At 56.3% G+C, this 12,818-nt stretch overlaps 4 protein-coding genes across 4 annotated transcripts; 2 read left to right on the forward strand and 2 right to left on the reverse strand.

Moving 5' to 3' along the window:
* Positions 1-524: 524 nt before the first annotated feature.
* LTHEOB_12308 (RNA polymerase Rpb7) lies at positions 525-1,511 on the forward strand (the record flags this gene model as incomplete). Its single annotated transcript, XM_035509161.1, has 7 exons — positions 525-536; positions 583-681; positions 741-837; positions 920-1,006; positions 1,063-1,129; positions 1,214-1,388; positions 1,446-1,511. 7 exons carry the CDS (start codon positions 525-527, stop codon positions 1,509-1,511), a joined length of 603 nt encoding a protein of 200 aa, XP_035364697.1.
* Positions 1,512-2,423: 912 nt separating this feature from the next.
* LTHEOB_12309 (Zinc finger transcription factor ace1) lies at positions 2,424-2,731 on the reverse strand (the record flags this gene model as incomplete). Its single annotated transcript, XM_035509162.1, has 2 exons — positions 2,424-2,522; positions 2,582-2,731. 2 exons carry the CDS (start codon positions 2,729-2,731, stop codon positions 2,424-2,426), a joined length of 249 nt encoding a protein of 82 aa, XP_035364698.1.
* Positions 2,732-8,169: 5,438 nt separating this feature from the next.
* Positions 8,170-11,098, reverse strand: LTHEOB_12310 (1-phosphatidylinositol-bisphosphate phosphodiesterase; the record flags this gene model as incomplete). The annotated part of the gene is made up of 7 exons (XM_035509164.1): positions 8,170-8,422; positions 8,950-9,461; positions 9,528-9,622; positions 9,675-10,066; positions 10,126-10,198; positions 10,258-10,579; positions 10,631-11,098. 7 exons carry the CDS (start codon positions 11,096-11,098, stop codon positions 8,170-8,172), a joined length of 2,115 nt encoding a protein of 704 aa, XP_035364699.1.
* A 652-nt stretch (positions 11,099-11,750) lies between these two features.
* LTHEOB_12311 (Cupintype) lies at positions 11,751-12,091 on the forward strand (the record flags this gene model as incomplete). Its single annotated transcript, XM_035509165.1, has 2 exons — positions 11,751-11,833; positions 11,890-12,091. 2 exons carry the CDS (start codon positions 11,751-11,753, stop codon positions 12,089-12,091), a joined length of 285 nt encoding a protein of 94 aa, XP_035364700.1.
* Positions 12,092-12,818: the final 727 nt, after the last annotated feature.

Genomic DNA, 12,818 nt, shown 5'->3' on the forward strand with positions numbered 1-12,818 from the left:
CTGCCAAAACCGCCGCGACTTTGATTGCCTCGTCCTCTCCCACGACCGCGGCCTCTGTCTCCTCCGCCTCTGTTCGGGCGCTGTCCGTAGCCACCAGGTTGTGTCTGATTCGTCGCAGAGCTTGCATCCTGGGATGTCGCCTTGGGCGGAGGTGGAGGAGGCGGTGGGAAAGAGAACCCAGCCATCGCGCGACGAGGTGTACAGCAAACTGTCGCTTGTAGTGGCGTTGAGAGACGGTGACGGCGCGAAATGTTGCGGGAGATGGCAGTGGTCGCGCGCGCCGGGCAAAAAAAGACCGGGATATGATGAAATTTTGCCAAGCCCGAAGGCGGTGAGGCGGCGCCGTTGTCTGCGCCAACGACCTTTTCCTTCACCTGCCACTCTGTCGTCCAAATCTAGAATGGGGCTGCTTGCGCGCCCGGCCTGACCCTCGCTTAGACGGCACTTATCTCTGCGCTCTCACATTCCTTTCTTCCACCTTCTCACCGGTAACCTGCCGCACGACCCACCGTCGAAGTGCAGCCATGTTTTTGACTGTATGCACGCCCGGTCAAATGCGGTGACACTGCTGACGTCCTGTAGACCACCATCTCGGATCTGATTCAGATCAAGCCCGAGGAGTTTGAAAAGTCTAGCATCCAGGCCATCAAGGATGCAATCCACGCCAAATACGCCAATAAAGTCAGTCCGCCACGTGGGCCGTCACTCCGCAAACTTCACTAATGCAGTGCTGCCCGCAGGTCATACAGGAGGTTGGTTTGTGTATCTGCCTCCGCGACATTCTCAAGTCTTCCGAGGGCCTCATTGGTCACGGTACCGGTATTGTAAACGTCAATGGTACAACGCTCCTTCTGCACCAACGCCGTCAACCCGACATCATTCCACTCCAGCTACGTGGCTGACTTTGCTTCCAACACAGTCGAATTTCGACTGGTCGTGTTTCGCCCCTTCAAAGGCGAGATCATTGAGGGAAAGATCAGCGGCTCTGACCAAGAAGGCATAAAGAGTATGTTTCCCTCAGTATTCGGCTCAATATGACAGCCATCTCTGACGCTGGAACAGTTGCGTTGGAGTTCTTCGACGACATCTTTGTCCCCGGGCCTGTCAACCTCTTCGAAGGCGTGAAGTAGTAAGTCTGAACTGAACCCTCACCGGTCCGCCACCCGGTTACTATTGACTTCACCGGAGCTTACACCGCGCCCCACTTCTTTAGCGTTGGCGCCGAGCGCGTTTGGGTCTGGGTCACCGAGCAAGGAGACGAGCTATTCTTCGATCTCGAAGAGACTGTGCGCTTTAGAGTTGAGGCCGAGATCTGGACAGACCAGTCACCACAGGCTCCCACCACAGACGACACTCCAGTGGAGAGAAAATCGCCGTATCGCATCATTGTGAGTGGCCGTGCCCTTGATCTGTGACCACAGACTGGCTCCCACTGACACCCATAGGCTTCCATGGCACAAGCAGGCCTTGGCCCCACCCTGTGGTGGGAAGAAGGTGAAGCGGAGGAATGAGCACCAACGCCAAGGCTTCCTCGTCCGCCAAACATGAACAATGGACGATCACCTTCGGAGCACAAAGTATGCCCGGCCATTCTTATTGATACCCCTCAGTCCCTGGTAAGGATCAGCCTCTTCTGCACAGTCTGCAAGGCAAACCAACCACGCGGACAATGAAAAGCCAGAAAATATGGACCTATTTTGGATTTCCTTAATCCTGGTTCTGTCACGTTCATAAAAAGCTATTAGTGACCTTAACTGATGCGAAGTATGGACTGCAGATCGGCTTACAAGCAATGGGCGCGGAACTGACTTCCCGGTTGCAACGGTGACTACTGCGCTAATGATCCCGCCTTGTTGGCTAGCTACATAAGATAAAGCAACTCGAGACGATAAACTTCGTCGGCGGCAACAACGATAAATTGTCCTACGGCATGCGACACATGCTTAAAAAGGTCAAGGTTTCACAGAAGCTGCAGTGTCAAGAGATTGTTGTAGAAATCAATTACCCAAAGCAATGGCAACACCACTCGAACCGCTGGAAATCGTTCTGCATAACCCTGTTACTCCGAATTTCCTTGACTGAAGCACGCCCGGATCAATCATCTTTCCACCTTGGTTCGCGCCATTAACCGGGAAGGAAATCAAAATAACTTTTTTAAGCGCCGATTCACCAAAGGCCATCCAGTAACGCAAAGCCGTGCGCCTGCAAATGCCACATTCGTCGGCGGGCTAGAAGGAAATGGTACAGTATGGTGCCGCTCTCCAACCGAAACCATCGAAACTCCAGTCTCCTCAACGAAGGCAAATTTCGAACCAGAAGAACTCCATCCGTAGAACTCCGAGGTCACCTGCAGGCGAGCAATTGGTCAGATCCGACCACGGCGGGGGGCGTGCAAATCATACTTACTGGAAGTCAATCGTCCATCAGTTGACAGGGGTGCCACACGCAGGGCAGCATTTGCCGGGAATGACCCAGACGGTTTCGCCCTTGGCAAGGCAAGAAGGGCACTTCCTGCCAGGCACCTGGTCACGGGTCAGAAAGCACAGCGGCAAAAGATGGGGAAATATGAGTTGTTGCTCACGGGAAGCATGACGAGAGGTACTTCTGGGCGGCGTTCTTCGGGCTCAACGTCGGGATGCTCCTGGCCGGGCATCAGGGCAGGAAGCTGCTCGATGCCCATACGCTCGAGGATCTCATGGCGGCGGATGTTGTTGAACTGGTTGAAAGACATTGTGTGATTGTGTTGTCGGAGTCGAGAGGGAAGACGAAGTGAAGGGATTGGAATGTGATGATGGATAGGATGGCGAGGAGGAACGACAAGGTATTTATACGGCACCTCGACCGCCAGTTTGCTTTCGTCTCTCGCGACTGCCCAGAGGAGGTTACCAAAGCTCTGGCATGGCGAGCCACAAGACGCTAGGTCGGTCGACTTTGTGAGAGCGTTGCTCACATTGAAAGTACCTCTCGACGCTGTTTCCACAAGAAAGCATCCATGGTGCATGGAGCGGCCCGTTGGTTGTACAATCGTTCCGTGTGGAGCCGGCAATCTGGAAACCAATGATCAGGTAGCGCGATCCGACAAGGGCTGCCGTGCCTGAGACTAACAGGAGCTTGGGGCATTGGGGCAATTGGGATTCCCCGGAACGAAGTCAGAGACCCTAGGCCGCGTCTCCGTGATCATATTTTCTGGGAAGCTTGCAAGGCTTCTGGAAGAGGCGGGCCCACCAGGCAGGGATGCTCTTGAGGCTCCATTGAGCGGTGGGTAGATTGGCGGGTGGGTTTGAGAAAGCGCATGGGGCCAGGGGAAGCTCATTTGCTGGGTTGCTTTTAGCTCGTCACTTGTGATCCCAGAACCTTCCGGCTGGGACATGGCGTCGATCGGCATCTCTGGAAGCAGCCTCGAAATCTCGCCCTTGGCGGCCGGCCCTGCTCGACCGGGACAGCGGCGACTCAGGCGGGCGTTCGGCGCATGATGAGGTCGTACGGATCAGCAGGCTATGACTCGGAGATTTTACTGCTGCCGGCGGCCGCGTCGAGCAGCGGTGGGAATGCGGAACTCACGACTTACTGGTCACATTATCACCCTGGAGCGCTAGGCCGACCCGCGCGTGTTTTAGGTTGGCGATGGTCAAGCCCAGCGTCTGTATTCCCTCGGCCGTCTCGCGGATGCAAATCCGGGCTGATATGAGCTGTCGCATGCAGTAGCCAAGTGGCCCTACTGGTGCAGCAGTTACGCAACAAGCAACGCCTCCAGCGCCGCTAGGCCAGCCCGCCCGAGCCCGCGCCCGGCGGATCAGGAACAGCTGGGAGGGGGCGGCTGGCAGCGCTCCAACGTCAAGAGCTGGGTGGTTGCTAAGCGAGCGGTAGGGCTGACGTCGGGCTGCCTTGGCCGTTTCGGCTGCTGGGGCTCTAACTTGGGCGCACGCCAGGATCTGAGCTGCGATGCCGCCGCCGCGCAACCCCACAGGAGATCCAGCATGTGTGATACAAATGCTGTGGCCCTGGCGCCGAGAGAGGGTCCTCGACGGCGGTGGCGACGCAGCAGCAGCACCCGCTGCCGCCGTTCCACTGCCACCATCAAACTGGCGATGCCAACCACGGCCGGCCTTCAACTGTCGAAGTCGCACCAGCTCAATCGCCAGCGCCGGAGCTCTGCCCGCACGCGCACGCACCCGTCTATCTGCCATTCAGCAATGCGGCGCCAGATCTCACCGCTCTTACGCCTTTGCGGGCCGGTATGCCTCTTGCAACAGGCCTCTCCAGCCGTCAATCTGCGGAGAACAGCCCTCGGCAGCTCCGGGCTGTGCCCATGTCGCAGCTCCGCTGTCCTTGCGCGCCCCCGGCCACCCTCCGTCTTCCGCGCCTCGTCGACGAAGCCGCAGCCCCGGCCGGATCAGCTCCCGAACGCACTAGCGCTCCAGAGCCCGATGCCCCGCCACGCGGCAAAGCCACGATCTCGCCCGCCAGCCGGCACGCGCATCTGCTACAAGATGTCATCCGCTGCTTGCTTTTTCACCTCGATGCCTCCGTCAACAGAAAAGCAACGCGCGTCCCGGCCAGTATGGCGCCCTCTTCTCGCCCGCTGCTGACCTCGTCTCCAGTTTTCTTGCAATGGCCCGTACCCGCTATCAACGTCCACGGGGCCCGCTTGTACATACGTCACGAGTCAAGCATCCGGGGTCTTGCGGATTCATCGTGTGTCGACAGCTCCGCAATGCTCCTTGCCATGTCAGACGATTATTCCCACCATCCTCATCCAATTTCCCGGGCCCGACGACACGGTGCCCGAGGTTGGTATTGTAACCCGGAATGCGGTGTCAACAGTGGGACCGCATCCGCAGCCGCCGGGCATTGCTCGATCGTTTACCTAAGGGCCGTTTCGCAATACCTTCCACCAACCTCGGCGCCTTTGACTCGCGCCACTGCTCTGGCCAATCGGTTCAACCCGACGAGCTACTAACTCCAACGCTAAACATTACTCGCAATAAACAAGCGCTACCTATGACCATCTCTCGACCTACCCTCACATTATCGCTCGTACTGGCCGCATTTGCTGATCACTTGTGGGCCGATGAGCGTAAGAAGGAGGGCAACACGAATGCGTTGCTTAGACGCGCGGCTGGGTTGGCGCATGTTCAATCGTTTCAGAAGAGTATGCTGCTCACCGACAAAAATATGGCCTTTCATGACTTGGTGCTTCTCTGTCCCACCAAACCATCCACATGGCCCTCGTCTGAGCCTCTCCCAAGACCTTCAGCGCGCGGCTTGCTCCAGACGGAGCTGGCAGCTATGGCAGGGCTGCACGCCACGTCCTCTCACGAAAGAAACTCTAAATTTCTCCGAGTACAAGCAGTCGACGTTGTTTGGTCCCATCGTAGTCCAACGGTAGTCTAGCGATGCAGCGACTAGCGTAGAAGTGGGACTCGAGGCCACAAGGAGGGTTTTCACTAAAATGCTGCAGCCATCCGTGCCGGCGCTTCCTAGTCAGCTCAAATGTGACACCCGCCAATGATGAGGGCTGCCGTTAGCCTATGCTGCCGCTTTCCTTTCCACCACTGTCCACCCTCGTCGATCTTCACGGAAGTCATTCGCGCGACTACGACCTGTCTGGTAGCTTCGCCGGCAATGCATGCACGCTGCCGTGTTTATTGTATTTCCTCTTCTGTTTTTCTTGTGCACAGACCCAACGGCCAACTAAGGAAGTCAACTCAACTCATGATGAGGTCAGAGATATCCCGCCATCTGAGAACCGAAAGCCACGTTCCACCGATGAGATTAACGGAGATGCGGCACCCGGTACCGGCCGTTGACATGATAGATCTCACGGATTCCAGCCGTTGGCATGGTAGTCTTTCCAGAAAAGGCGGTATGTACGTAGGCAGGGACAAGGCGAGGGAGGGGAAAAAGGAAAACCACACTGCATGCGTTGCTTATGCAGGTCGGCCGTTGTAACGCTTTCCCAGTTTGGGCGGGTGTACTTACTTTTTGGGGTGGGGCTCCTCATTTACCTGGTTCCCGCTGCGGGACCGCAAGGTAAGCCTCAGCATCGTTTGCCTAGCTGAATTGTCGCCGACGGGTTCCTTTGCTTGCCTCATCGAACGAGGCCTTTTTTTTTATTTCCTTATCGATCCTTCGTATTCTTTTTTCTTTTTATGGCGCGCACCTCATTCCCCGGCCAATGAGGTGCAGCGCCTCGCGGTAAAGCCTCCGAAGAGCTCATACACGCCATTGGGCCGCGCGCTCCCGACAGACACCTCCAGCTCTACTTTCGCTGGATGGCAAGGCAAAGATGCATTTACTCCTCGCACCAGGCTCACCGGTTCTTTCTAGACAGGATTTCGGCTTGCCGCTTACGTATGCATCCGCCTTGATTATGTACGCCAATGCGACCACGTCCTCTTTCGACTCACCGGACGGTACCACACACCACCGCCATGAGATGCTGCTTCATGCAGCGTGCGTCATACGTTCTTTGGCATGACGAAGCTAGTTGCTGCTGCTGCGCTGATTCCAATTGTTTGGCGTCTTGTCTGCTTACCGGTAAATATTTTTTAGTTGGGCTACCATTCTTGTTAATTCTTTTCCTTCCTTATCAGCCCATTGCTTGCTCGGAATGGAGGGATGACAACTACAAGGCTGACAATGACGCCCTGAAACTGCCGCCCCATGGCCAATATCGCTTGTTACAGCCTTGTGGAAGACTGATCGGCTGTCCACCCCTCATCCCTCCTTACCGGGGCAGAGTTTGGTCTTGTTACACAGCATACGTCCATCAGCCACCTCAGCCCACCCGTTTCTTTCCTCTCTGTTGGAACATCGCCATCAGCCCTCACTGCAGATCCCACATGCTATTCTGACCTGATCAGTTCCCTCACCGCTTCCACCCCGTTTCCCGTTTCCCATCTCCCGTAGCTCCCGCATCCTGCATTCCCGCGTTTCATCCAATCCAGCGGCGCTCTCGTCATTTCCATTCTCTCTTTTTCCAGCAAAAAAGTCCACGCTTCGGTTACACAGACATGCGTTGCGGCTCCCAAACCCCGGGAACTTTTGCTTTTTCTTTGTATGTTTGGTTCCGATAGGAGCATTCCCGGCGGGTGGAACAAAAGGAAGGAAAATAAGATCCCAGAAAGAAATAAAAAGAATAACTGGAAACGGGGAGCTACGCGTGGCGCTAGCGGGCTAGCCCCGACGGCTACGTGCAGTAGCGGCCGGCGCCGCGGCACCTGGGGTGTGTCTTGCCCTCGCCGTCTGCCGGCTTCGGGTCGTGTGTGCATTGGCTTGGTCGTTGACCCCTCTCTCTTTGCCTCACTTTATTGATGTCAGCGCTGGTGCTGTGATGCATTTTTGCAACCGGGCGACTGATGGAAGGACGCGTGGAGCAAGAAGCACGGGTTGATGACGGAAAGATACGCGTTGCTTGCGATTATTTGTCTCCGGCAATCTTCCCAGGATCGGATCGGATCGGATCTTCGTCTATCTCGATTGGCTTAGAGCATCGAAGTCGCTACGATTCGTTCGATTCCTTTTCGTCCCTCACCGCTCTGATATTGACCTGACGTGAACAATGGAAAGAATTCTAGAAGAAAACGTAACAAGAACCGAAAAGTGACGAGTCTCATGAGAATGAGTCAATCCAAGAATAGGCAACTGGGCACGCGAGCGATCAAGAAAATCCGATGGCGCCCTTGCATTTGATGATTTTCTTGACCATAATAATGTCCAATCAGATGTTCCCCACCCACAGATGAAGCGTCGTGGTTAATTCTAGATACTTCTCTTTCCAGGTAACAGAGTGGAAAGAGCCGCACATGCACACATGTTTCAGAACTGCGGATATGAGAGAAAAGAAATCCATAATTCTGACTGGACACTGCTATCTTGTCTGACAGCCGCGTACGCTATGCATGAGCCTGTATGACATGACATCCCCTGGTCTCATGCCTCGTACAATGTAAATGCAACTCACCGCCCATTCCCACTTCCATCATTCTCTCACCAACCCGATTCCCCTTATGCCCGATATCGGGACAGGGGAGGAACCCGATTGAAGGATGAAGACCAACCAGAAACACAGGTAGCAAACCGACAACGCCAGTCTCCCAATCTCCCCACATCTCACTGTTCTTACACGATCTGTGGCAGTGGGCAGCCGTTTGCTGCCGCTTTTCCTTATGTCTCCAGCTTCTTCACCTCCTCCACGACCGCATCCAGGCTCTTATCCTTCGAAATAGGCGCCAACGACGCCGGTGGTGTCTCAACGACGAAATTCTTGGTTACGCGCACCAAAAGCACTCCCTTGCTCTGCACGCCCTCGGCATCGAACAGGTGAATGAGGCGGTAACCCGTCTGCAGACGATCGAGCCGGAAGCATGCCCAAGCTGCCAAGTCGTCGCGGCCGAATTCGTCGTCCATGACTTTGAATCTGTAAGGTTCAAGAGAGCGAGTTAGTTATTTGCTAATGCCGGTTGCCGCGGAACACCTTATGTGGTGATTATGGAAAAGATGGCCAGTGTGAAAGAGATTGGATGTAAGAAGTTGGGAGCGGCCTTGCGCAGGTCCACATGACAAGAACAGTGGAGTCGCAGGGCGAGGCTTTCTTCGTGAAGCCAGTTCTTGTGCGCTATTGGCGCTTCGTGCCAGAGAGTTGCCGGTGCACTGCATCGGACCGCGCGAGCCCCCCCATTGCCTCTCCTGCATGCCGCGATATCCCGAAATAACGAGAACAAAGAAACAGATTTGGGCATTAGGAGTACGACGGCGGGCTCGTGGAGCTTGCGAATGCAGCCATCCGCCACACTTAGCCGATGGGACGGCGAAGTGCAGCAGAAGAAAACCACCTCGCGATACACAGTATGACATTTGTGCACGGTGACACGCAGACAGACGAAGCTGGTGTGCAACGGAAGCGGGGATCTGGTAGGAAGTAGATAAGCTGGAAAATGGACTCACCTGACGAAGCTCAGTTCTGGCGTGACGCCAGGCACACCCTCAAAGCGGAGAACCTCTCCAGCGAAGTCTGGGTCTTGGCCCTTCACGGTCTTCGAGCGCTGCTTGTATTCGCCTTCCTTACTCTTACCACCCCCAGGAACGGGCTCGCCAAGACGCTCCTCTGGCTTCTCAACGTGCAACTCACACTTCACGTAAGGGTGGAAGTTTTTGGCCTTACTCTCATCCGGAGGCAATGGCACGTCCTGGCCGCAGAAGATCTCGATGGTCATGTCAAGCTTGCCATATGTGAGTGCATGAGGGTGCTTGGCTGCTTGGGAAGTGCTGCGGTATCCCTCTGGCTTGAGGACCCACCCGCCGGTACCCGCGAACATGCCTTCGTTCAGCATCATTCCTTCATCCCAACGCTGCCAGTTCAATGCAACGATTTGCACACCTTGCCTCCAGAAAACGGGCGCGTCGAGGTTGGAAGAGGACACACGAGTACCCTTGGGGTAAGCACGCATCATGTATTTCTTTACGTAGTGTCAGCCAGTCCATGGACATGCAAAGGGGGGAAAAATCAAAAAGATGAAACGTACCTTGTTGTGCTGAAAGAGCTCACTAGGGAAGTGCTGGTGGACTTCCATGAGGCGGCCCTCGGACAGCGAGAAGATGTGGGTAGGGTACTGAGCCTCTATACAGTACGCTTGTTAGGGGAGTCTCAGGTAGGCAGGGTGTAACTTTACCTGGCTGGTGAAGGTTCTGAAAGCGTATGGCCCAGGCGTATACGCCGAGCCGGCTAAGACCTTGACAGATCTTGCTCTTTGCAGGTTTGGCCTGTCCAGCCGCTGCAGCAGAAGTAGTGGCATCCTCCTCTGACTCAGAAGGCGTCGTGGGTTCCGACTCCTGCGGTGGTGTAATCTCACCTGGCTTCGTGGGAGGCGCATACTTGACCTTGATCAGGATTTTACGGAGGAGTTTCTCCAAGGGGGGCAGTTCCAGGCTAGCAGGATTCGCCTGGTCTTCCGGTGGATGGTCGACCAGGAACTCCTTCCACGTCTCGTTCATGATCTCAACCATGACCTCCTGTTGCTCGGGACTGGTGTGCACTTCGAAGCTGATGATGACAGGAAGCTCCCTACAATGGGTCAGTTCTAGTGGATTCATTTCAGATGGTCTGCAGGTCCTGGTACTGACGAGGTCACGAAAGCGTAATCCCGGATGGTTTCACAAACCGAGCGAAAGGAGATATCGGAAGTGGCAGTGTAGCCTTGACAACCCATGAATTAGCAAGTAAGTCGGCGGGAAAGACGGGCAGGGACGCCGTACCGTGGTACACCTTTGGCTCAGCACGGTTGGAATTGGCTCTCCAGGGCTTTGGCATCTCGCTCTGGCTTTGGCAAGTGCCATCGGTATTCGCCACAGGATGGTTCTCTTTCTCTTTCTTAGAGGCCACAGGGTGAGGCCCCTTCTCTCTTTTGGAAGTCCTCCTCGCGATCTTTGCCTTCAGGCGGTCCTTCAAGCCGGGTTTCTTGCCCGTCTTGGGATCGACCTCGGCCTCAGATTCGCTGCTACTGGAGTCCTCCGAGTCCGACGGGGCGTCGCCATCCCATACGTCAATTTCTACACACCGGCAGCCCCGAAGCAAGACCTACAGAGGTTTAGCATGGATGAAAATTCGTGGCGGTTTCTATGCGCTTACGTTCTTGTAAGCGTCGGTGCTTGACTCGCCGTAGAGCTGGTGGCCAGTCAAGTAGGTGTTGTGGCTCGAAGAGATGAAGTAGTTGGAGATCGGCCAGTTCACATCGAGGGGCTCGGGTGCACGCAAGGCATTCACGTGGTGGGATTGGAAGTAGCTCTTGAGAGCAGCGGCAGTCAATTTTTCTTCCTGAATGGGAAGGGCGTCGGCAGAGTGAGATTGGCCATTGATCAGGAAGTTGGACAGGCCAATCTTGTTGGACACTTCAAACTCTTTTTCCAGCTTCTTGTAGATCTGCTCGATGTGGCCTGAGAGGGTGGCGTTCAGCTTGTCGACCTTCTGCGCATTCTTGATAGTGTAGCTGGCAGTGCCACCGCCAGCCTGAGCCGGGGTATTGGTCACGGATTCCTGCTTCGGGACGGGATGGTCCTCTGTGGCCTGGGGGACGGTTGTAGCGAGATCGGTGGCCATGATGGGTGGTGTGGTGGTGCTGGTGAAGCAGCAGGGCGGGGGGCCGTCCTAAGGCAGTACTCTCGCTTGAGAGGTCCAGCTGAGGCGGTGCTCGCTTGATGAGTCCAGGCGCCTCTGGGACAGACCGCCAAAAGAGCGTCGCGGCGCCTCACGTGTCCGGGCAAGGGAGAAAAGGCGGGCTTTGGGCGGGCGAGTCAGAGGAAAGGCTGGAAGAGGATAAGGCACGACCAGGCGCAGGCGGGCGTTTTTGACCCACGGGGTTTCATGTCAGAGAGCTGACGATCTCGGCCGCCGAGCGCAAACTCGCCCGGCTGGCTCTTGCCGTCCAGCGCCGACAGATGGTGCACAGCCCCGACTGACTGGCGCTACGGTCGATGTTGGCTGCCAGCTGGAGCAGCCACGAGCGCAAACAAGGCATGCACGCAAACCGCACAGCTGGCAGGCGTTGCGGGCGGGCGCGCGGGCGCGGCGATTGGCTAGCCCAGCGCCGCTCAAGGAAGGAGCGTGCCGACGGCTCAACGGTCGACGTCATCCAGGGTCCCCCAGACGCAGCGCGAGGCAAACAACCCCTCCTCGTCGTCCAGCAGGCCTCTTTGATGCGACTCATCTACAAGACTCTGCGCCCCACAGCTCGCACGCGCACACGACGACCATGCCCGCAAAGAGCCAGAGGGAAGCTGAGCAGGAAGTCCGCGACTGGGGCTTCCGCCACGTGTTCACCTGGTCTGATAGCCCGTAAGTGAGCGACGGCTTGTCTGCCAACTGAAGGCCCCGGTGGCTCACTAGGCCAGAAATGCTCACTATCCGCCGCACTCGCATAACGGCCTGACCACCCACCTGATTCTCGACGGCGAGCTCACCATCACCTATCCCAAGGACCAGAGCCCTACCAAGGAGACGTTCGGCCCCGGCGCCCGCCTTGACGTCGACGCAAAGCGTGTCCACGAGGTTTGGGTCGGCGACACGGGCTGCACATATGTCATTGGTGAATGAAGTTTCTGTAGGTTTGAATGCAATGGTTTCCCAAGGTTGAGAAGTAGCGGGGATGATTCCTCCACGTAGGCCCCCGCTGCGTGTCGAGTCTCGATATTGCTTCTTGTTTCACCATGATTGCGCTGTGGCCGGCTAGTCGTAGTTTATCGACGTCGTGTCGAGCATTTGGCGATCACTTGCACATCCTCCGGGCGGCGGTGCAGGCGGTCGCAATGGCTCACATCGACGACACGAAGTTTGAGAGAAGTGAACGAATGTAGTACCGAGTAGACGCCGACATACTTCACAAGGCGACGACAGGGTCGCTTTCAGGGGTCCTATGATGCAAGCATTGCCTTCGGAGCTCGCTGCTACGTGACAGCGGCACCCTGAAACATCGACTGCACTTCGACGGCCGGCACATTACAGTTAAGCCACCTGTCCAGCTGCAGACCCCTTTGGTCACTATGCCGCTGCCGTGGTCCATAGAACAGTGCCGCTCAGGCAGACAGCATGGGAAAGGTGAAACGCGTGCACTTCGAGCAGGCAGCGCGCGTTCCAGCAGATGGTCCAGCGCAGCGCCCACCTGCGCCTCTGCTGACGCCTGCTGACACTCCGGTGCATGTCTCGCAGCTGGCTCTGGAACGGCGCCCTGGGCGTCGACGGTGCGCGGCATGCTGAGAAATGGCACCCGGTTCATGAGACGAGAGCGTGGCGAGAGGATCATCCTCGCAGTGCTTGAAGAGAG

Source organism: Lasiodiplodia theobromae (assembly GCF_012971845.1).
Source record: "Lasiodiplodia theobromae strain AM2As chromosome Unknown scaffold_61, whole genome shotgun sequence".
In the NCBI taxonomy this organism is placed as follows: Eukaryota; Fungi; Ascomycota; class Dothideomycetes; order Botryosphaeriales; family Botryosphaeriaceae; genus Lasiodiplodia; species Lasiodiplodia theobromae.